Source organism: Cervus canadensis, chromosome 12 (assembly GCF_019320065.1).
Source record: "Cervus canadensis isolate Bull #8, Minnesota chromosome 12, ASM1932006v1, whole genome shotgun sequence".
Classification (NCBI taxonomy): domain Eukaryota; kingdom Metazoa; phylum Chordata; class Mammalia; order Artiodactyla; family Cervidae; genus Cervus; species Cervus canadensis.
In genome coordinates, this window is record NC_057397.1 from 51,897,969 (window position 1) to 51,920,939 (window position 22,971).

The 22,971-nt window shown below is 37.2% G+C and overlaps 1 protein-coding gene across 6 annotated transcripts; it reads right to left on the bottom strand.

Annotated features, from left to right (window-relative positions):
- Positions 1-1,225: 1,225 nt before the first annotated feature.
- Positions 1,226-20,328, bottom strand: EBAG9 (estrogen receptor binding site associated antigen 9). 6 transcript variants are annotated; one of them, XM_043483801.1, is made up of 8 exons: positions 20,099-20,328; positions 19,605-19,697; positions 13,876-13,973; positions 10,967-11,045; positions 10,056-10,214; positions 8,462-8,569; positions 6,825-6,916; positions 1,226-2,647 (listed from the first exon to the last, which is right to left on the bottom strand). In XM_043483801.1, exons 3-8 carry the CDS (start codon positions 13,956-13,958, stop codon positions 2,527-2,529), a joined length of 642 nt encoding a protein of 213 aa, XP_043339736.1. In that variant the 5' UTR covers positions 13,959-13,973; positions 19,605-19,697; positions 20,099-20,328; the 3' UTR covers positions 1,226-2,526. The 6 variants fall into 6 exon arrangements, with proteins under 6 accessions (XP_043339736.1, XP_043339734.1, XP_043339735.1 ...); XM_043483799.1 differs by having other exon boundaries at positions 19,503-19,697; XM_043483800.1 differs by lacking the exon at positions 19,605-19,697.
- Between the last annotated feature and the right edge of the window lie 2,643 nt (positions 20,329-22,971).

The window sequence follows — 22,971 nt, forward strand, 5'->3', positions numbered from 1 at the left end:
TCTTATATGGGTGTGGTTCACACCCCTAAAACACCATAACAAATATAATAATGAAACAGTTTGAAATATTGTGAAAATACGGAAATGTAAAAGAAGTGAGCAAAGGCTGTTGGAAAAATGGTGCTGATAAAACTTGTTCAGCACAGGGTTGCCACAAGCCTTCAATTTGTTAAAAAAAACACTATCTGCAAAGCACAATAAAGCAAAGTGTAATAAAACAAGGTACACCTATATTGACAAAATTTCGGCTTTTTGGAACATTTTAGCTGTGGTTAGATTTATCCTGTTGTAGTAGCTTGTAGAGTGGTGCTGAAGATCAATCCAGACGCCAGTTTCCATAGCTACCACCTGCTTCCCAAGCACCAATCTTCATCCAGGAATGGTCACTGCCCAGGCAAGTGCATGTCAAAAATGAGGAATTCAGATGCTGAGTATTGACTCAAAGGTGCCACTAAAACAGAGCCAGGATTCAACTAGAGGATGAATCCTGAATTTTTTACTTCTACTAATAAGCTCCTAAAGCTGATAATCCTTTGCTAAAATTAAGGAAACAAAAACAGAAACCATAAACTTAGAAGCTAAAGGAACCAGTTTGCTACTATAAAGGGCTTATCATATGTCCGGCTTCTATTGGGACAATATACCCAATTTAATACAAGAGTCTAGTTTACACCAACAGAGATCAAAAAATATAAGAATTCAATCTATTCTTTCCATGAGAAAAATCTCTTTCTTCCTAATTAATCATATGGACTGTGATTTCTATCCAGTCATTACTTCTAAATAAAAATTAAAAAATCAAACAAAAAAATGTCACACATGAAAATCATGACCAAAGCAGATTTCAATACTTGTCCACTCTGCAGAAAAGCAGTAAAAACCAATTGTACTAAAGGAAAATTAGCCTTTATGAACCCCCAATTTAGAGAAATCACATTAGCATCCCCATAATAACTAAAAATAAATAAATGCAAAAGACATAAACTAATTCATTTTTATTACAAATTTGAGTCTAATTCTATTTAATTGGGAGTTCACTGGCAAAAACTCTCTAATAACCATAACTGAAAATAGAGCTTGGGACTCTAACAGGAAGCTTTTAACCAAAGTTAAATTTCAACCAATTTCACTCTGCTGTACATCTGAAACTTACACAATATTGTAAATCAACAATACTCCAATAAAAATTTTAAGAAAATAAAAAAACAACTGCATTTAGTCTAGATGCTTAGGCTAAGAACTTAAGGAGTTTATTGTATAGTTTGTGATTTTACTATGAAATATCACTTTAATTCCAATGAATTAGCAGTATTTGGCCTGTATTTATGACATTTAAAAAACTCACAAAATGTTAATTTTGGGCAGCAACTTTTAAGAAAGTAAAAATCTTTAATTCCAAAGCCAAAGAAGGTCAGGCTGGATGTATTTTAATTGAGGAGACAAAATTAATGAGATTTTAAACTATCAAATCTACATTTTTCCCTATGAACACAGTCTATATTTCCTGAAAACTATTTTGGAGCTTGTCAACATCCAAAAATATAAGTATTATTATTCCTATCTTGGTTTAATAAATCAACGTTACCTTAGTCAACAACACAGGTAACTTGCATTATGTCATATTATACAAAACTGACACAGAAATCATCTAAAAGCTTTGAAACGGTAGAACTGAAGGCTTTATGCATTTGTAAATTAATGGCTTTTGGCAGAGAGGAGCTAAGGTACTTAAAGATACCATAACATCGTAAAATCTACAATGACAGGGGAAAACTGCAAATACTAGCTTTTAAAACTCACAAATTATAATAATGTAAAACAAATTTGCCATTTTAGCTGATTTTCAGTATGTTTATACATGCAATATAAATTACAAATAAGTAAAACATTACAACACCATCTAAAAGAAAAATGATGTATAAAATGTTTGTGATAAATAAAATTATTGCATTTAATGTCATTTTCTTGAAAACTGAAATGACCAGATGCCTTAATGAATGCCAGCTGAAGTCAGAGCAAATATATGCCAACACCAGCTTCTGACAATAGAAATAAGAAGTCAAAGCCCTGCAAGTCTGTCTGATTTAGGTTGGGTAATCATGGAAACAAACAAATATTTAAAATTATTTATTTTAACATTATGCACATTGAAGGAAAGCACTATAGACAGCGGAATTCTTTCCCATCACAGAATTATTTACACCCATTGAATTAGCTAGAAACACTAGCTTGAAGAGGTACTGATATATTCCATTTGTAATACTTTCTCTTCAACAAACAACTGTCTTACACTTGGAACACATTGAAGAAAATATGGTCTCATGAGTCCTTTTTGTTCTCTGAGTCTCATTCATTAAGAGTTCAGGGGACTTTGAGAGAATCCTGGTGTCCTGGCTGGCTGATGAATGCATTAAAATCAAGCAGGGTACTTGTATTCTGAAAATCCTCATGGCTCCATACAAATGCTGCTTGGGCTGTAGAGCTCGCGTTTCTCCCACTGGCACTATGACATCTGAAGAACATTGGTTATGAAAGTTTCACACCAATTTTATTTTGTTCCTTCTTCATTAGCCGCTGGGCTTCCTTTTCCATTTTCTTCCTTTGTTGTTCTGCTGCTCTCTTTTCTCTGTCTGCTATCTTCTGCTGCCTGAAAAGAAGCATATTTTTACTTTTAGAGAACACTACACAGGTAAAATGGCAAATAAGGTCCAGAAAGAAACAGCACTTCCCTTCTACTATCATCAAATGTAAGTTTAAAAAGTCTTCATTCTTCTCACTGCTTTGAAAATTTCAAGGATTTTCAAAATAGTACTTTTTTTAATCCTTAGAACATGACTTACAAAATAAAAAAGGTATTATCTCTGTTTTAAGAATAACTAAAACGGGGCATTCAGGCTAAGTAAAATGGCCAAAGTCATAAGATTAAGTATAAGGCTAAGAACCTATATCTCCTGACTCCTTTTCAGGTTATTTTCACTAAAACACTGTTTCCATTGGACCACATCTCCTTTTGTGGATTTAGGATTAAATATCCTGCTATGATAATAGTTAAAAGCTTGTCAGCTCAAGGATATCAAGAACACAGATGTACAGAGCACAATGCAAAAAGAAAATGCAAAGACATACCTTCCAACTAGAAGCTAGAATTCTAAGTATTAAAATTTAACTAGCTCTACTAATGAAGGGCTTCCCTCATAGCTCAGTTGGTAAAGAATCTGCCTGCAATGTAGGAAACCCCAGTTCGATTCCTGGGTCAGGAAGATCTGCTGAGAAGGGATAGGCTACCCACTCCAGTATTCTCAGGCTTCCCTTGTGGCTCAGCTGGTAAAGAATCTGCCTGCAGTGCGGGAGACCTGGGTTTGATTGCTGGGTTGGGCAGATCCCCTGGAGAAGGAAAAGGCAACCCACTCCAGTATCCTGGCCTGGAGAATCCCATGGACTGTGTAGGCCACGGGGTCGTAAAGAGTGAGACATGACTGAGCGACTTTCACTTCACTTCACTCATGAAGGGACAGACGGTGGAAATTCAATAATTACACTTATGAAGTGTCTTCCCCCAGCCCCTCCCTAACTCCACTGATACAGAACCACTAAACACTTCTATCTTTATTGATTTTTTTAATTGAACTATAGTTGATTTACAATGTTCTGTTAATCTCTACTGTTCAGCAAAGCGATTTAGTTATATATACACATATATATATACTTTTTAATATTCTTTTCCATTATGGTTTATCACAGGATACTGAATGTAGTCTGTGTGCTATACAGGGGACCTTACTGTTTACCCATTCTATGTAACAGTTTCCATCTGCTGATCTCAGACTCCCGATCCACACCCCCACCTCCCACCCCATCCAGCACCAAAGTCTGTTCTTTATGTCTGTGAGTCTGTTTCTACTTTGTAGGTGGGTTCATTTGTGCCATATTTTATTTATTATTTAAATGATTTTTTGATGTGTACCACTTTCAGTGGTACTGAAATTCAGTTACTGAATTTGTTACATTGCTTGCTTTGCGTTTTGGTTTTTTGGCCACATCGAACCCACACCCCTGCATAGGAAGGCCAAGTATTAACCTCGGGACCACCAGGGAAGTCCCTGAGTTATACTTTAGATTCCACAAGTAAGTGCACTATCTTTATTGACTGACTTGTATGGAAAGTGGGGATAGGAATAGGGTAATGAAAGAGGAGAAAGGAGAACCGAGGTTGCTCCTGGATCTGAAGGCTTAGGGTCTGAGACAGGAAGTCAAGAAGCATGCGAGTGAGGAAGGAAGCTGGAGGGCACAGGACAGGCAACACTGGGTTATACACAGAAAAACCTACCGTGGATTACCCACACACGGGATAGCTCAAAGCTGGCTACAGTGAGTGAAAGGTATATATATGATTCTCAATCATACTTATAAATGGGAGTAAGCAGAGGTATGGATGACCAAAATTCAACAAAGTAGACAGACTTATTTTAGGCAACATTTTGACCATCACCACCACCTAATTAAAATTTCAAAAGAATAGTTTTAAAAAATCTATTTTTCACTAGCTCTGTTTACTTTCAAGCAAAGCTGATAATACGCACTAAAAACATCAAAATGTCAGTGGCAGAAAAAAGAAAAAGAATTATAAAAGGCTTGCTAGGTTACAAATAAGATAATCCAGCTCAGACCTAGTTACCAGCCGAAATATAAGCATCAACAATTAATCTTCCTGGTACCAGAGGCAACTTGGACATTACTGCTGACAAAATGTATTTTTCTTGTCCAGATACATGTCTGGAATGACTAAAGTACCAGAATCTTTTTCCTTAATGATACTGATGATGGTACTGGTAGTATTTAAAGTAGCAATGGGAAACAGGCTAGGTGAGAAGCCATGGATTATGGATACTTTTCAAATTCTCAGTGTTCTCCTGGGGGTGGTAACAACATGTGGAAGCCTCCAGGTGTCTTTGGCTCTACTTATGCAACTTGCAGCATGAAGCATGTCTATTACTGACTAATAGTCTCCGCCTCCCAAGCTGTTGTTTCAAAAGCATGGAGCTTGCAGGGGGGTTTTGTCTTGTTTTGTTCAGGGTGCAAGATGACAGGGTGAAAAAGAGATGGTTTTTATACCGTAAATGTTCAGCTATGATCAGTGAACTCACAAACTCTACAGTGCTGTCATTAAGATGATTGGATTCAAAATGAATAGCCCTTTTCTTTATCCTTGTTGTTGATAAACCAACCATCACTAGAATCCCAATTCCAAAATGTTCTAAAAATACTCAGACTTCTATGGTATATCCAAAAGAAACAGAGTTTAAAAAAGTGACATCTTTTTTTTGACAATTCGTGGAACATAAATGTTGCTGTTTCCAATTTTAAAACTGAATGATTATCCTTTATACTGAATGATTATCAAACAGGAACTAAATATTTAAAACTCTCACACCTTTACTGACTTTTATAATGTGACCTCCTTCTGTTTAAAAAAAAAAATGCTGAAAAAAGTACTGACAAGACCAAAAAAAGTCGATCTTAACTCTCAGTTATTTAACTGCACCCTCTGCTGGCTACTCAAGGTAATTATAATTTACTGGTAAACACAGGAAAGGAAAATACAAAAATGAAATCAGTTGTTTTAAGATGGTCAGATAAGGGTAATTCATTTTCTATCCCAATTATAAAAACCATATTTGAAGAAAACATACTGCTATATTTTACTTTATCATCCTTAAATCACAAAAGTAATTCAGATACATTTACATAGAGTTTTTATCAGTGATAAACAGTCACAAACTCTCAAGGTAAATTTTCTTTTTACTTTTTGATCTAATGTGGTAGTAGCAAGGATTAAGTTCACCGTTCACAAAAACAAAGAAAAAAAGAACATAACCAACAAAAACAAACTTGTCAACCTCCAGAAAAAGTATCTTCTGTAGAGTAGGCAGTAAGTATTATGACTTACGTTATCTACCTCAGGGTTTTCAAGTACCTCAGGTGAAACACACATACAAATGTAGAGAGTAACACAAATTCTTTTCAAATAGCAGTGCTGGGGACTTTCCTGGTGGTCCAGTGGTTACGAATCTGCCTGCCAATGCAGGAGACTTGGGTTTGATCCTGGGTTGGGAAGATCCCCAGGAGAAGGAAATGGCAACACACTCCAGTATTCTTGCCTGGGAAATCTCATGGACAGAGGAGCTTGACAGGCTACAGTCCTTGGGATCGCAAAGAGCTGGAGACAACTTAGCGACTGAGCACACAGCACAGGGAACTAAGATCCCACATGCCCCGGGGCAACTAAGCCCGAGTGCTGCAACTGAGTCCAACCGCTGCAAGCAGAGATCTCGCATGCAGCAGCTACGACCGGACACAACCAGAAAAACAGCGGTGCTATTCACTACTATACTTGAATGGGCAGTGCTGGACTACGCTAGACCACAGCGAAACAAAACTAAAGGTATAATTTCTGACCTAGAGAAAATATTAAAATATCGTCGTGACTCACATTTCATAGCAGGACATTTCAAGAGATGTATTTTATAGGGAATGAAGCATAAAGCATATAGTACAATATGGTGTCTGTATGTAGACAATCTCCTTCTTCGTTAGTAAATTATTCTTTTGTATCTATAATGCTTTAAATTGTTGGTTTCCGTGAGGTTTTAATCATATAAAATAGCACATGTAGTCTGAAATACAAAAAAACTATCCAAGATTATCTAGGGCTCAAATGAGAAGGAAGAAAAATAGAACATTTGGCAAAAGATACTTTCTTGACCTTAAATGTAACATGAACAAAACCGGTTCTACTCCGGCGGCTGTGCAAATATTACTGATACCTCAGAACTTCTTCGGCTTGCCAGGCCGCATCTTCTTCTTCTTCCCAAGCATTGGTGTTTTCCTGCCAGGTATCTAAGTCACCTAATTCAGGCTACAATAAAACAAAACAAAATTACAACAGTCAAGAGCCATCCTTGGTGGCTTACACGGAAAAGAGTCTACCTGCAGTCTGGAGTGCAGAAGACCCGGGTTCGATCCCCGGGTCAGGAAGATCTCCCGGAAAAGGAAATGGTAACCCGCTCCAGTATTCTTGCCTGGAGAATCCCACAAGACAGACGAGCCTGGCGAGCCCCAGTCCATGGGGTCACAAAGAGTCAGACACGACTGAGTGGACTAACTTTGCTTCATCCTTTTTCCACTCAGTGGTCAAGAAGAGTATATATTTTAAAGCATGACTCAGACCTCATCACTGCCCTGTGTCTTCTTCACTTTCTTATCACATCCTCTCCAGGATCAAATGACTGCCCCTGGTGTGCCTGGAACCAAGGGGTTTCCTGAGACGCATGACCTTCCATACGCAAGTCTTAGCAAGTCCAGCTTTCTTCCTGTTTCATGTTTTAAAGGATATTCCTTTACATACTAACTTCTCCTTTACTTTACTTTCCTTAACTTTTCCTTTGCTTTCCTAACTTTTCCTTTACTTTCTCCTACTTTAGTTTGGAAAAAGTAAGAATAGGACATTTCTTCTGTTTCTCTCTCTTGAGTAAGAAGAAGGAGTGTGTAAGTGGGGGAAAGAGAAGAGAGAGGCTGACCCCACATGGGATTAGAGATGCTTGACTGGACTACTCTTGTGCTGGGGAGGTGAACTGGAAGAACCTACGTTTCCAACCTAGTACAGTCATCTCCCTTTAAGCGCAAGTAATTTTCTAGACTTTTGAACAGCACTTATTGTCTGACAAAAATAAGAAGTCAGGAAAAATTTACTCTTTCCTGGAGTACTTTTGTATTGTGCTTCCTTTTGCCTGTCTTACTGCCTTACCTGACACCATTAGGCTGGCCACACTACCTTCCACTATTCCCCAGGCCAGGCCTCTAAGTTCACTTTTTCCTTCCACAAACCATTGAAAATGCTCATTCTGGAATGTTTAGTTAGTGAGGAAATAATTAAATGCATAAGATAACTGCATAAAATAAGCTGTGCATAAAATAATCAAAACACATCAATACTGGGGATGGGTTTGGATAGTGATGTGTTTTAAAAATTTCAAAGCTGGATCTGATGGCCTCCAAGGTTGAAAACATAAACCTTCACTACTTTTGTCCTTAAAAGTGTTGTATTTAAGTCAAATCCATTTTAAGTTAAACCACACTTTAAATGTACATACAAGTCTTTAACTTAACAATTCATAATTTACTTAAAAATAAGCTGTTATTAAGGTTAAATTTTAGTAATCTCTTTAAAGGTCATATTTTTATATTTTCACATTTTGTCTACATCTTTTATGTGTGCAATGGACTCTGATCTTAGTATCTGATGTAATTTAGAGTCTCATAAAAGGACAGGGCTGGCAACTGCTAAACCAGTTTCAAAGTCATACAAATACTATGTTCAAGTCATTTTAATTTTTTTCTTTTTCCTTAAAGGAAACAGAAATGAAAAAAAAAGCTCTTGCCTAGATACCATTAACACACTTACAGATTGATGAATGAAAGGCATATCTTGTGTAGCTGCTAGTCTACTAGAGAAGCCTGTGCTACCATCTGGGATGCCAAAATTTAATGGTTCTCGCTTCTTAATGATGATCTGAAAGAGTAATTGAAATAGAATTACAGAAACATTTTACACACCATTCTATAAAAAGAGACAAATGAATTAACTGACCAAAGCATTTTATAATTAAATATGTTCTACCTTTCTTTCCTGTTCTATACTTTCTTAAAGCATATCCTCTGGTAGGATAGGGTACACTGTCCTACCATAAGTATAACCAGTTCTCTAAGCATGTGGCTATCTATGAACACATTAACTCTTTCAAGCTACTAGTATTAGCTTTGTACTTTAAAAGTACTTTCATTTTAATTTATTAAGGTATTACTTGTAATATACTAAGTTCCTATTAAGAGCAGCAAAAGACTTTCAAAGCAAAAAGCATTCATCTACTAAGAAATTCACTTAAAACTCCTTGAAAAATATACAACCTAATGCTTTTCAGCACTGAGACATTTGGACAACTCAATAAAAACAACTATGTTGTTATTACACTATGTCAATGTTATCAGCCTTGAACATCTAAAAATAAAGGCACAGCTGAAACTGACTGGAAGGTAGAAGAGGGTGAAAACCCTATTAGAGAAATGCAGAATAAACAGTGTCCTCATTTTATGAAATATATTCATAAGAAATATTTTCAATGCTTGATTGAATAAGAAATGGCACTTAATTTTTTTTTTTTTTTGGAAACAGCAGGATGACTGATGAGGTAGACTGGAATAACACCATTACGTTATGAAATGGGCGTAAGGGTGGTATGAAATAAACCCCCATTACCACAGTGTGAAGTTGGTAGACAATACCTGTGACTGGCCTAGGAATAGCAAGATAAGAATACTGTATACAGATAAACAGAAAAAGTTTTGAGTGGCTGCTCCTAGTAGAACTGGTTTGAAGAATGATGGGGCAGAAGTCTATTGCTTTTCATTATAAGCTCTTCTATACTCTTTAATTTAAAAATAAATTTTAAATGTACATGTACTATTTTGATAAAAAGAAAGAAAAATGCTTAACCATTGTTCTTTTTCTAATTCCCTGCATAGTGAAGTGACTGTCCACATTCAATTCAAAAGGGATAAAATAAAGTGTGAATGACTATGCAAACCCACCACAATTACCCTAAATTCTCAGAGCCCTGCATCAGTTTGATAATGTTATAAACAATGGATGCTATCAGCATTATCAGTTTGTAGATATCACTATCTATGAATTCTTCTAAGGCTAGAACTGTATCTTATTCAGTTTAGTCCCCACAGCAGAGACTGGAGTCTAGAATCTGACATACAGGAGGATTTCTATGAACACTTAGATGCAATTTTAAAAGATGTGGGGGTACAATTTACCAGATCTATGGCCAGCTCACTTGAATATATAAACTTCTCTAATATGACAGAAAACACAATTGACAGTTAGAAATCAGCTTTCTATCAAATACTAAGTAGACTGTCTAGTTTTAATTGTAGGAATCTGAAGAGCAGTTTAACAGTTTAATTTCCAGGAGCACACATCTTTAACGTACCTTCTGGGTTTTCCTTATAGTTGGTGTCATGTCCTTAAAATAGTCAGGTTCCAGTTGTTCTAAAGCATTTTGCTGTGTTGCCACATTCCCATTCCCTCCCTCAATCTTGACACTTGTGGGTGCATCCTCATCCCAGGAAGTCCACTCTTCCACATCTGTCTAAATTTAAATGATCAGCACTGTCAGTCCAAAATTTAATCATTCATTACAAAAATGAGCTTTCTAAAACAGTGGTTTTTTCAAAATTTTTTGACCAATGGGAAAATATACATTTTATGCCAGATAGCAAAACTAGATCAAAAGTTAAGAAAGAAACACTCTGTGAATTAGACATTCTGTTTCAATCATTAAAATAAAAACAACCAAACAAAGCAAAAGAAAATGCTTCGAAAACTGAACTGACATTAGAACTACAGCCCACAGAAAGAGGACTGGAACTTACAATCTATCCCTAACTGGGTTTATTGCCTGATAAAACAATAAATAACAATATTTCTTATAGGATTTAAATAAGATAGAGTCCCAAACGTAATATTCAAAAAAATCCATGAAATAACTTGAAATTATTCAGCAAACAAGGAATCAACAAATTTCAACTTGAATGGAAAAAGTCAAGCGACAGACACCAACCCCAAGATGATACAAATGATGGAATTATCTAAGGCTTTAAATACGTTATTATAAAAATGCTCCAATAAGCAACAGCAAACACTCTTAAAACCAATGAAAAAAATAGAAAATCTCAGCAGAGAAATAGAAAATAAAGAATAAAGTTAAAATTTTAGAATAAAGAAATTTAACAATAAAACAATAAAAATCCTGACCATGACTACAAAATTAATTTCATGACATATTAATGTTTGAAAAATATGCTTCAGGAATACTTATTCAATGTACAAAAAAAGTTTTACCTGTTTGGGAACTGATGAATAATCAACTGTAGTTGGCAAAGTTATTTGGTCTCCACTTAATTTCCGTCCTCTACCAGATCTAAAACAAAAATATGAAATAATTTATTTCAAGAAACCATCAAAACAAGCATAAGTAAAAGCATTACAGACAGTAACTTAAGACTTACAGACAAGGTCTTCTGCAGCTTTGAATTATTTACTTTAATAATTAACAGTTGTTTGTTAATATATGAAAAGAAAGGCATATATCAGATATCTTTTCAATGTTTTTAAATACTGGACCAGAATTACACACTGCTTTTTGGCTTAGGATTCAGAATTACAGTCAAACTCAGGATGACTAGAAAGACAAAAACAAAACCAGAACCTGGTTTCAAATCACACTCCTGAGAGTTCTGTGAGTTCTGTAGGTGATGCTCTGGGATACCTATGCTGTTTTAACCAGGGTGGCCTGGCTTTTTTTGTTTTACATAGTTGGTTTCTTATTAAGATTACTATTAACCTATTAAAAAGTTTGAAAATCACTGGGTTGAATTGTAAACTGTACTCAGTAACTTTTAAGGATTAGTGAAGTATTACACTAAACAAGATAGGTATTGTCATAGAGTTGTTAAGAGCATGGGCAATGGAATCTGCGGAAACCACGGTTTTCAATGTTACTTCTATTAATTATGAATCTGGTCAGAATTACCTATGTCTGAGCCTCAGCATCCTCATCTGTAAAAGGCAGGTATTCAAACCGACCTTTGCAAGGTTGCTGTGAGGATTTAACTGACATATTTAAAATAGACACGTGCCTGCTTTTTAATGACATTAAAAAATGATAGCTATTATAAATGATTAGTCACTTGCTTCATGTCAAATAATTTATGAAACACCTGCTTAGAGATAGTTGGTAAAGTCAGCTAAGTTTAGAAATCCTATTTTATTTGTTTAAAGGATGAATAAAAAAGTATTATAGTCTACTTCCTAAATTTATGATGTAAACCTGTATTTTAGAGTACATGATCTATGTTCCTTCTGACAATTAAGAAAAGCTTATTCTAACAAAGGTCAGTTTTCTTTAAAATTGAACATACAATCAATCCTAAATATGCTTACACTGACAAGAGAAATTTATAGTGATAATGCATGTGTATGTGCTCAGTCATGTCTGACTCTTTGTATCCCCATGGACTGTAGCCCGCCAGGCTCCGCTGTCCATGGACTTTTCCAGGCAAGGATAATGGAACAGGTTGCCATTTCCTACTCCAGAGACCTTCCCCATCCAGGGATGGAACTCACATCTCCTGCATTGCAGGTGGATTCTTTACCACTGAGATACCAGGGAAACTTGTATAGATGATAGAACTTTGCAATAACTTATACTAAAAGTAACCTATATTCAACAAAAGTTTTTGGAAATAACAGATGCAAAGAGAAAAACACCTAGAATTTATCACCACAGTTAAAACAACTTATTCCTTTCAACCTCTAGTCTCCTGGCATTAATACCCATTCTCATCCTGCTTTAACCTAGTTACTTTCTGGTCATGCTACTTCTAACAATAAATTCTACGCCACTTAATCCTCAGAGTTTTAGTAGTTATAAAATGGCCCTTTAGTCACAGAATACATTTCCTAGCCTCCCTTGCAGCAGGTGCCTAAGCTCTGGACAGTAGGCTGTGAACAGAATTATGTGTATTTTCTAAATCATATCCACTAAAAAAGAGAGCTGACTACCTTCCATTTCCTCTTTTACTCTATCCAACTCTTGCTGTGCAGGTTCTTTTTTCACAGTACTCTAGGTCAAAAGAAATACCTAACAGTTCCACTGATTAAGTACATAGGCCCAAATAATACTTATGTATGTCCTACCTGCTTAGTAGCCATTAGAAAAAAACACATATGAAATTAAAGAAAAAATATTTTCATTTCATTCTTTAATAACTACAATTACTTACTAATAGAATGTGTGTACCTGTTGGATACTGTATAGCTTCTCAAGCCTTGGAATCAGATTGGATTCTGTCAGCTTCATTTTCTGTTCCATGTTAATTCTGGTTTAGTGCTTGCTCTTAATTACAACCTAAAATCCTAGCTTTGTAAAGATAGGTCACCCCAAATACAAAACTTATCTCAAATATTCAAGAACATCATCAAAAGTAATACTGCAGGATCTAATGTTACAAACGTGAACTACCCTGAGCCCACAGATTGTATAGTGTTCAATAGACATTATCACATTCAGTGTGTTTTATTAGAAATTTAGAGCACCCTTCGGTACCCCTGTGAGAGTAACGCAAGCCCTGAAGTGCCCTGGCACACCATTCAGGAACTGCATCTCCTGGGTAAAGCAGAATGACAAAACAGAAGGAATTCAAGTCTCTGAATGACTTACTGAAGCAGAAGGACTTACCTAGACTGCACTGCCTGTACATTCTGGAATATTATTTAAGAGATCAAAAAAAAAAAGGAAAATCTATTTTCTTTGGGGATTTTCCTGTTAAACTTTTCTTTTTCCAATATAAACATAACACTCATAATGTACTACTATGTAAAGAAATACCTATGCCTAATTCCACCTAATCATCTTGAAAATATCCTGATAATAAAACAATTATGTACATAAAAACTTCGTGATGATTATAATATGAAAGTTGGTTTGTTTATCTCCGAAATTCTACAGTACAGCTATATTAATGGAAGATGTAAAAATCTGATGAAAAGATCTGAACCTCCACTTTCTAGATCTGAAAAAACATGTAAAAATCTGAGAAAATATTAAAAAAATACTAGAGATTAATGCATGAATACTGCAATCAAGATACTTAGCTTAAATATAATATGCCCTGCCTTTTTGAAGTTATGAAGGTATCCAAAATTAGCAAGAAGGTAACCAGATCAATCTGAACATAAAATTTCTATACCTGCATATTAATCTCTTTAGGAATGAGAATACTGTTGCTAGGCAGGTACAAACTTTAAATAACCGAAACTGTGTGATAGCCATGATGGAAATCAAAACCTGTGGAAAAAAGCACAAAAATAAATGCATTAGGGTGATTTCATAAGCTATATTTATGTTCTGAAGTCAACCTGAAAAGTCCTACTTTGAACTGTAAAAATCAGACATATTTTTACTTTCCTTTAGACAGCACAAATAAAACACAGTAAATTTAAAGATTAAAATGTAAATCATATTGACAAGAAAGTTCTGAAGAGTTTTCAACAGTTGAGAGGAAAAAAACCTTTTCAAAATATTCTCAGAGTGGTTTTCTAAGTTGTACTTAAATATTTATTTGCAATTTATTTATAACTTGTTTTCTAGTAAAACAATCAAAGAGTATGAAACAGAATGTACTGAGTCTTCCTTACCTTTTGAAATTTGAATCATATGAACATAGTAATACTCTTCAAAATATTATTAAACTTTCAACTTCTAGATGCATTTCATTACACCCATTTTATAGATGAGGAAATTAAGAGAGGTCAAGTAACTTAAAAGTACACAACAAGTTAGAACTATAGATATCATCTAGTCCAGGGGCTCACACATATTTAAAGAAATACTGAAAAATGGGCCCACCCCCAGCAAATCTATTCAATTATATTCTCTGAGGGGTAAAGTCCAGTTACAGTCAAAAAGCTAACAAAGGAGATAAAAAATACTCAAAGAAAAGCAAAAGAAGGTTAAAATATTTCAATGTCAGAGAGTAGATTTTTAGGGAAAATACTATTAGCAGGCATAAAAATGCTCATTTCATAATGATAAAGGGGTCAGTTAATCAAAAGTACATAACAATCCAAAACTTACGTCCCTAACAACAAATTATGCCAATATCAGAAAAGAGAGGTGACATTACCAGAGTCTGCAAATATGAAAAGGATATTGAGGAGATATAACTTTACACCTGTATTTGATAAGGTGAAATTGACAAATTCTTTGAAAGAAACAAGTTATGAAAACACAGCAAGAAGAGATAACTTGAAAATCTCTAAATTTATTAAAGATATTGAATTTATAGTTAAAAATACCCTAAGCCCAGATGGTTTCATGAGTGAATTCTATCAAATACTTAAGAAGTAGTGCCAATTCTATACAAACTGCCAGAAAACTGAAGGGAAGGGATTATTTATTAACTCACTTTGAGGCTAGCAATACGCTAATACTAATCTAGACCAAAGACATTACCAGAAAACTGAAGACCAATATCTTATGAACATAGATACAAAACTCCTTAAAAACTCACAACCAACTAGAAATAGAAGGGAACTTTATCAACCTGACCAAGGACACCTATGAAAAGCCTATAGTAATTTGAGACTTAACAGTGAAAAACTGGCTACTTCCCACCAGCACATCTGCTTTTGCCATTTCTGCTCAACACTATGGCCAGTGCAATCAAGCAAGAAAAGAAAATAAGATTCAAATTGGAAAGGAAGCATTCAGATTGGAAAGGAAGAAGTAAAACTGTATCTATACTCTATGTAGAAAATTTAATGGAATCTATAATCAACAGTATTTTTATATGTAGCAACAGCAAACAATCACAAACTAAAATTCTAAGAAATCTGTAAGAGTACAAAAAATATGAAGTACTTAGGGACAAATCTAATGAAAAACATATATTGCAAACTATAAAATATTGCTGAGAGAAATTTAAAGAACTTCATTAACTTTTACAAATATCTTTCAGGGCTCAAAGACTTGATACTATTAAGATAGCAAATCATTCTAAACTGAACTACAGATTCAATGAAATCCCAATCAAACTCTCAGGAGGCTTTTTCCTCTAAAATTCGATAAGCTAATTCTAAGATTCATACAGAAATATAAAGGATCTATAATGGTCAAACAATGTTGAAAAAGATTAAAGCAGATGGGCTAATACTACCTGATTCTAAGATATGTTATAAAGCTGCAGTAATCAAAATGGTATAGTACTGGAGTCAACTGATAAACAGATTGATAAACAGATCAATGGAACAAATGGAAGGTAGAGAAATAGGCCCATAAAATATGAAGAACTGAAATTTATGAAGATGTAAAAGCCATTCAGTGGAGAAAAGAGTTTTTTTGACAAAAAGTACTGGAAAAACTGGATATCCATATGCAAAAGAAAAAAAAGCCACCAAAACCCGAAGAACTATAATCCATATTTCATGCCATTTACAAAAAATACTCAAAATGGATCGCAGATGTAAATGTAAAACCTAAAATTACAAAACTGCTAGAGAAACAAAACTGGACAAAATCTTTGTGACCTGGGTTAGGAAAAGATTTTTTTAGATAATGACACCAAAAGTACAACCCATTAAAAGAAAATGGATATGAAGAAGGAAATGGCAACCCACTCCAGTATTCTTGCCTGGAAAAGTCCATGGACGGAGGAGCCTGGTGGGCTGCAGTCCATGGGATTACCTGACTGAGCATGTGTGCACGAGGGTGGAGGGAGATGAAGATGGGTTGGTAGCAATAAAGTGGTAGAACTAAAAAAAAAAAAAAAAGAAAATGGATAAACAGGGCTTCATCAAAATTAAAAATTTATATAATTCAAAGACACTGTTAAGGGAATATAAAGACAAGTCACAGACTAGGAGAAAACTTTTGCAAAGCATATATCTGATAAAGGACTTGTATCCAGAATATATAAGGCTCTCCCAAAATGCAGTAAGAAAACCTAATTTTTAAAAAAATGGGTGAAAGGTGTGCATAGGCACTTCACCAAAGAAGATACACAATAGTAAATAAGTACATGAAACAATGGTCAATGTCATTAATTTCTGGAGTTGATTTACTGATTGAGAGGATGAAAAGAACAGTGACTCTAAAAGAAACTGAACAAAAAATATATTAAAAATCTCACTGTTCAAATAACTTATAAATATCTCTGTCAAAAACATCTCCAAACAGTGGGTTACTAGTGGTAAACCACCCAACAGTGGTTAAAAAAATGCAACAACTTTGACTCCTCCTTTGTCTTATCCCCTTATATGCCAACTACAAAAAAAGACTTCATTCTGTTTCCTAATACTGCCCATATTCTTCCCTATTTCCACTGAGGTCTCCTAGCATAAGGCTTCATTACTTATTACTGAACTATTGCAAAGTTTTAATTGCAGTATTTTTCTCTTACTGTACCTATATTTTCCATTTTGTACCACAGTTATTTCTATATACTGTATTCATCCAGCACAATCCTTCCTGTGAGGATCTTGTTCATGTTACCTTGCCAGTTACTGTTTGCAAAGTAAGAACTGGAAGAAAGATTTGATTGCTTCCATACAAGTAGAATAATCTGAACAATTAAGATGATGAATAAAAGCTTCATTTTAAGGCTGATTTGTCAAGGATTAAACTCAACCAAAAGAAAGCAAACTTCCTAAATGAAGATTTAGAATTTTCAGAAAAAAATATAAACAAAAAAGATAGCTAGGAAAGAAACTGCAGAGCATGTGGCACTAGGCGGAAAAGGGGAAAGAGTTGAGGAGACCCTCTATCAGGATGTTTGAAGGAAGAAGATGTTTAGTATTTACGGACTGGGGCAGAGTCAGTCTCAGCATTTATATGAATGAAGATTTGAGAATAAGTTTCATGTGAAGTTTTGGTAACAATGGTCATCACCCTGCCATAAATATTGCTACATATCATTGTTCAATAAGTATTTGTCAATGTGAATGACTAACGGTGCCTACAAATAAAATCTAAAGTTTTGTTTCAACAGTAAATTGTCAAGTGGGGCTATTACTGACACCAGAACAGAATTCTTTCCCTAGCAATTAAAAATATCTTCATTTTATGGAAAATTTGCTTTTATGATTAATAAAAGAGAAAAACTAATATTCACTGACCAGCTACTATGTGCCAAGCACTAGGTATCACTAGGTATTCTCTCAACCCATAAAGCCATTTTATGAGATAGATACTATTGTTCTCTTTTCATAGAATTGAAGCACAAAGAGTAAGTTCATGTTTTCACAGCCAATGATCTAGATTCAAACCTAGGTCTACTTAACTCAAAAACCAAGACTACCTCACTAACAATAAACCATCTTAGCAATTCAATGATGGTATTATAATTTTCAAGATTAATTTTCTGACCAACTGCAACTAAAATGCTGGGAAATGCAATCAAGTTAACCACATCAAGCAACATTTTTGATTTTATCAATTACACTGATTTGAAGCCAGGAATATTCTTTGGGATCTGTGTTTACTCAGTGTTCCAATCCAGTTCAAGCATCTACTTTGTAACAGATACAGCTACCCTGGGTGATGGGAAATACTACCCACTCAGTACACAGAAACACTGTTCATTGCTCAAGTGTCAAAAGCTAGTGACAATGCAAGGGACTAGGAAGGCAGAGCCCCATGTCTTGCTCAGTTTGGTTATTTCTAGGTCTTAGCCAACGTCAAGCACATAGTAGGTATTCAAATATTTGTTAAATGAAGGGAAATTAATGGTAGGTATTCAAATATTTGTTAAATGAAGGGAAATTATCATTCCTTGAGCACTCAATATAGTTGGAGACCATCTATTTTGTTTCTATAGCCTCACAGGAATCCTAACGACAAAGGAGGTGAATTTCACTATTCCCATTTAACAGATGAGGCTCAACTACTAGTGAAACTCACATTCACTCACCCAGAAGTTAAAGAGACTGACCCCAAAGCCAAGGTTCTTCCCACACCACATCCCATTTAAGAGACCTCTTTGACACTCAATGCCTCAGTTGATTTTTGAAATGCTCTCTAGATCACTAATCTGAGAAGTACACATCGTAGGCTACCGGCATTTTGACTGCTTCAAACTACTTACTAGGACTGAGAAATGCTAATACAATTTTAAAATTAAGATTTCCTTAAAAATTACTACAAAAATACAAAAACCTGAGATAAAAGCCAAAATAAGTATCAAGACCTTCAGGGCTTATGGACAAATAATCTCTCTAGGAAATCAATAGCAATGACAGCTTGGCTATGTCAAGTGAAAAAGATTCACCTACAATTTTAAAAAAGAATGCTGCATTGGAATCTGAAAGATTAAATGTACCTTTCCTCCCTGTAATTCCATGTAAACCGCTTTTCTGTAGAGTCACTATATCATACTATGTCATAAATCGTTAAATAAGCCAAGGCAAAATCTATGTTGGTACACACTAAACAAGTCATTAATTGCTGAATTTCTGAAACGATAGTTCTGAATTTTCTTAATACCAAAATCTGAAGCTCCATATGATCTACTTCAGTACAGAAATCCTCAAATTAAGTTTGTAACTCTCTAAAGTAGGTTATGGTAGATCGCAAGGCTCCAAAAATAAAACCACCTGACCTCACTCAAATTTGAAAAACCAAAGTTCAGCAGCGGCAAGAGAAAGGGCAAAAGTAGAATGTGAGAGCAGGTGGTAAAGTTCAACACCCGGCCGCCTCTGGCAACTCAAAGCCAGACCCTCAAACACCACCGAGGCTCTTACAAAGGCAAAACAAAGTCTCCTGATAGGCTCAAAAGGAACGAGTTTCAAAACTAAAATGCTTTAACTTCAGATTACCCACCTGAAATTAACTGATGAAAAAAAAAAAGAAATCATACCCACTGTACAGATGCAAAAATCAACAGAAGCGTTTTCAGGTTACACAATCCGACGCCATACGTACGGCGTTCGGTGAAACGCTCTCAATTGCTCCAAGTGGGTGTCCAGTGGGCAGGGATTTGGATTTTGGAAAAATCTGCCTGGGAAGGAGTAAGGCCTGTAGAGAAAGGGCAGGAAGAAGGTGCAGATTTCCCCTTGGGGGGCAGATATGGGGAGAGGGGAGACTCCGGGCCGGGGCCCGGCCAGCCGGTCTCCCACGCGGGAGAAGCATGATGAGTGCTGCTTGACCCGGGCCCGCTCCGGGTCGCAGGTCCCTCACCCCAGAGGTCACCCTGACCCGGAAGCAGTATCCTAGAGTGGCAGTCGGCCTGGGTTTGGGGGAAGACCGGGTGAAAGAAAAGGAAGGTGGGAGGGCGGGAAGTGCGGGGCAGAGAGGAGAGCTAACCCGAGAAGAGCAGAGGACAACCCCGCCCCCCCCACCCCACCACACCGGGTCCCGATCGGGATGGGGGTGGGGGAGGGAAGCCCCCCGAGGGCGCGCGAGCCGCACACACTCACCTGCCCCTCCCCCTCCCCGCCCGCCCGGCGGAGGCTCCGAGCTGCCGCGAGCCGCGCGCGCACACAAGGCGCGCGCACGCGCGCTGCCGGTCGCTTCCTCTAGCTCGCGCTCCGCCGGTTCAGTCCCAGCCCCGCTCATTCAAAGCCGGGCGCGCGCTCTGTCTCAGCCGCCGCTGCCTCCGCGCAGCTGCCATAGCCGCCCCCTCCTCGGGAAACCCTCCCCCGGTGCCACCTCCTGCCCCTCCTCCTTCGCTCCAGAAGGCGGCTCTCAGGAGTCCCAAGCTCTCACTTCCGCACCCCGCCCCAGGTCCTGTCTGGCCCAATAGGCAAGAGGTTGTGGGTCGGCGTCGGGGCTGAGAACCAATGAGCACTGGGGGGCGGGCCGAGCGGCGGCGGCTGGCGTGGCAGCTGCGGGGGCTGTGTTGGGAGTAGGTTTTTTGTGACCGTTGCTGGCGGTGCAGACTGCTTTTTTTGTGGAGTGGCTGCACTGGTCCCGTGTTGCTCTACTTTCTGTGCAGAGTGCCTCCGCTCCAAACCATACCCTTTTTCGTTAAACCCACAGAATCCCCCTACCAGACGGAACCAAGAGAAATAAAAAACGTATTTAGATTGCCAAAAATGAGGGAGTCCCATGTGTCGGGATATTGGATCTGGGTAGGCCAGATCTCATTCAATCTACAACTGGACAGGTGCGGAACCCTGAGTTTAATTCAGAATTTAGGCTCCTGCAAGTAATTTTTGGTGGAATTTCCTTTAACTGGAAGTTAAAAAGTGGCATTTCACCATGTCCTTGCCTTTGTTCCTCTCTTGCTTACCGAGTTAGTCTTTCTTCAAACTAAGGTGTTTTCTGTGATTTTCTCTTTGAAGCCTGATTGTTGTTTGTTTCTTTTCATGCCGGTTGCTACTAAAGGGCTAAGATGCTTTGATGTTGTGGGTAAGGGGCCCTGAAGTAACTGCTTCACTGTCGTAAAGTGACCGGTGAGGGAGGTTAGAAATTTATATAGTCAAAGACTGAAAGCTGTTCTTGTAAATTGTTCCCCAACCAGCCTTTTTTCTTCTTTTGTTTGGCTACCACTATCCTTGTTCTGGTGATGGACAGGGAGGCCTGTCGTGCTGCGGTTCATGAGGTCGCAAAGAGTTGGACACGACTGAGCGACTGAACTGAACTGAATTGATGATCCTTGTTCTGTTACCCTAACCAATACTTATCTCCCTATCTTACTTTATAGTATTAATATCTTCACCCCTTCTACCCTCCAAATCTGTACCATATTTCTATTAATTTAACTTATTTACACTCAAGAGGGGGAAGAAAGAGAATGTTTATGACTTTGTTCTGGATTTATTCTATGTAACAACCTTGAATAAGGTATTATATTCCTAAACCTCATTTTGCTCATCAGTGAAATGGACGTAATAGTGCCTACTTCATGGTCAAAGCTTACAAAGCTCTTAGGGCAGGACCTGGTGTATAGCAAATGTTCTTAAATAAGAGCTGTTACTACTACATTACCACTACATCATTCCTAGTAACCATAGCTCCTGAAGTCCACTCTGCCCTCCACAGTCCCTTAAACACCTGTTCTAGCCCTTAATTTCTTCAAATGCCTAAATTCCAATATTCAAAATTTCTAGAATTTTTTTTTGATTCCCCAAATCCATTAATCCAGACTAGTTTACATCTTGATACGAACGTATTTTCAAAATGCTTTTCGTTAGTGATGTGTATATTTGCTTCAAGCTATTTATTATTATTATTTGTTGTTGTTGTTCAGTGGCTAAGTCATGTCGGACTCTGCCACCCCATGGACTGCAGCATGCCAGGCTCCTCTGTCTTTTCTTCTTTTTAAAAATTATTTGTCAGTTTTCTTTATTAAAGTTTCCATTTGCAAATGAAGCAAAACAAAAGATACATATTTTTCTAGAAACAATGAATATTTGTTTTCCAGCACAATAAGAAAACAAACAGAAATCTTGCTAAAGACTGCAAACTTAAAATTTGCTCTAAAAATACCCACGTGGTGGTGGTGGTTTAATTGCTAAGTTGTGTCCGACTCTTGCGACCCCCATGTATTGTAGCCTGCCAGGCTCCTCTGTCCATAGGATTTCCCAGGCAAGAATACTGAAGTGGGTTGCCATTTCCTTCTCCAGGGTAACTTCCCAACCCAGGGATTGAACCCATGTCTCCTGCATTGGCAGATGGATTCTCCACTGCTGAGCCACCAGGGAAAAACACCTATAAAAGAATATTTAAAAGTCATCATTAGTTGTTGAGCATTAACCCCATAACTGGGAATTAAGTCTTGATAATTTGAGGTCTTGCTTGGGACCACTCTTGGGAGTGTGCAGTTTGAAGTCCTGTCCTCTGCCCTAGTCTTGGATGGGGTAAGGACACTGACCACCAAATGTCAAATGGGAGGAGCATAAGGGATAGAACCTGATATGTGAGATATCTCTTTTTGGATTGCCTTTCTTTCATGTGTGTGTGCATGTGAAGTCACATCAGTTATTTCCGACTCTTTGTGACCCTATGGACCTTAGGCTGCCAGGCTCCTCTGACCCTGGGATTCTCCAGGCAAGAATACTGGAGTGGGTTGCCATGCACTCCTCCAGGGCATCTTCCCAACCCAGAGATGGAACCCGAGTTTCTTATGACTCCTGCATTGGCAGGCAGGTTCTTTACCACTAGCACCACCTGAGAAGCCCTCTCTTTCATGGGGTACAACTAACTCTACTTGCTCTGTGTCGGGACCATTTTGCCCACTTTAAGGCTTCTGATTTGCCTGCCCAGTTCCCAATGACCAGCTTGATTTTTTCATTCTTTCAGCTTCCAACACACCACTTAGTCTCCCAGTTCAAAGCCTGGGTAGGCT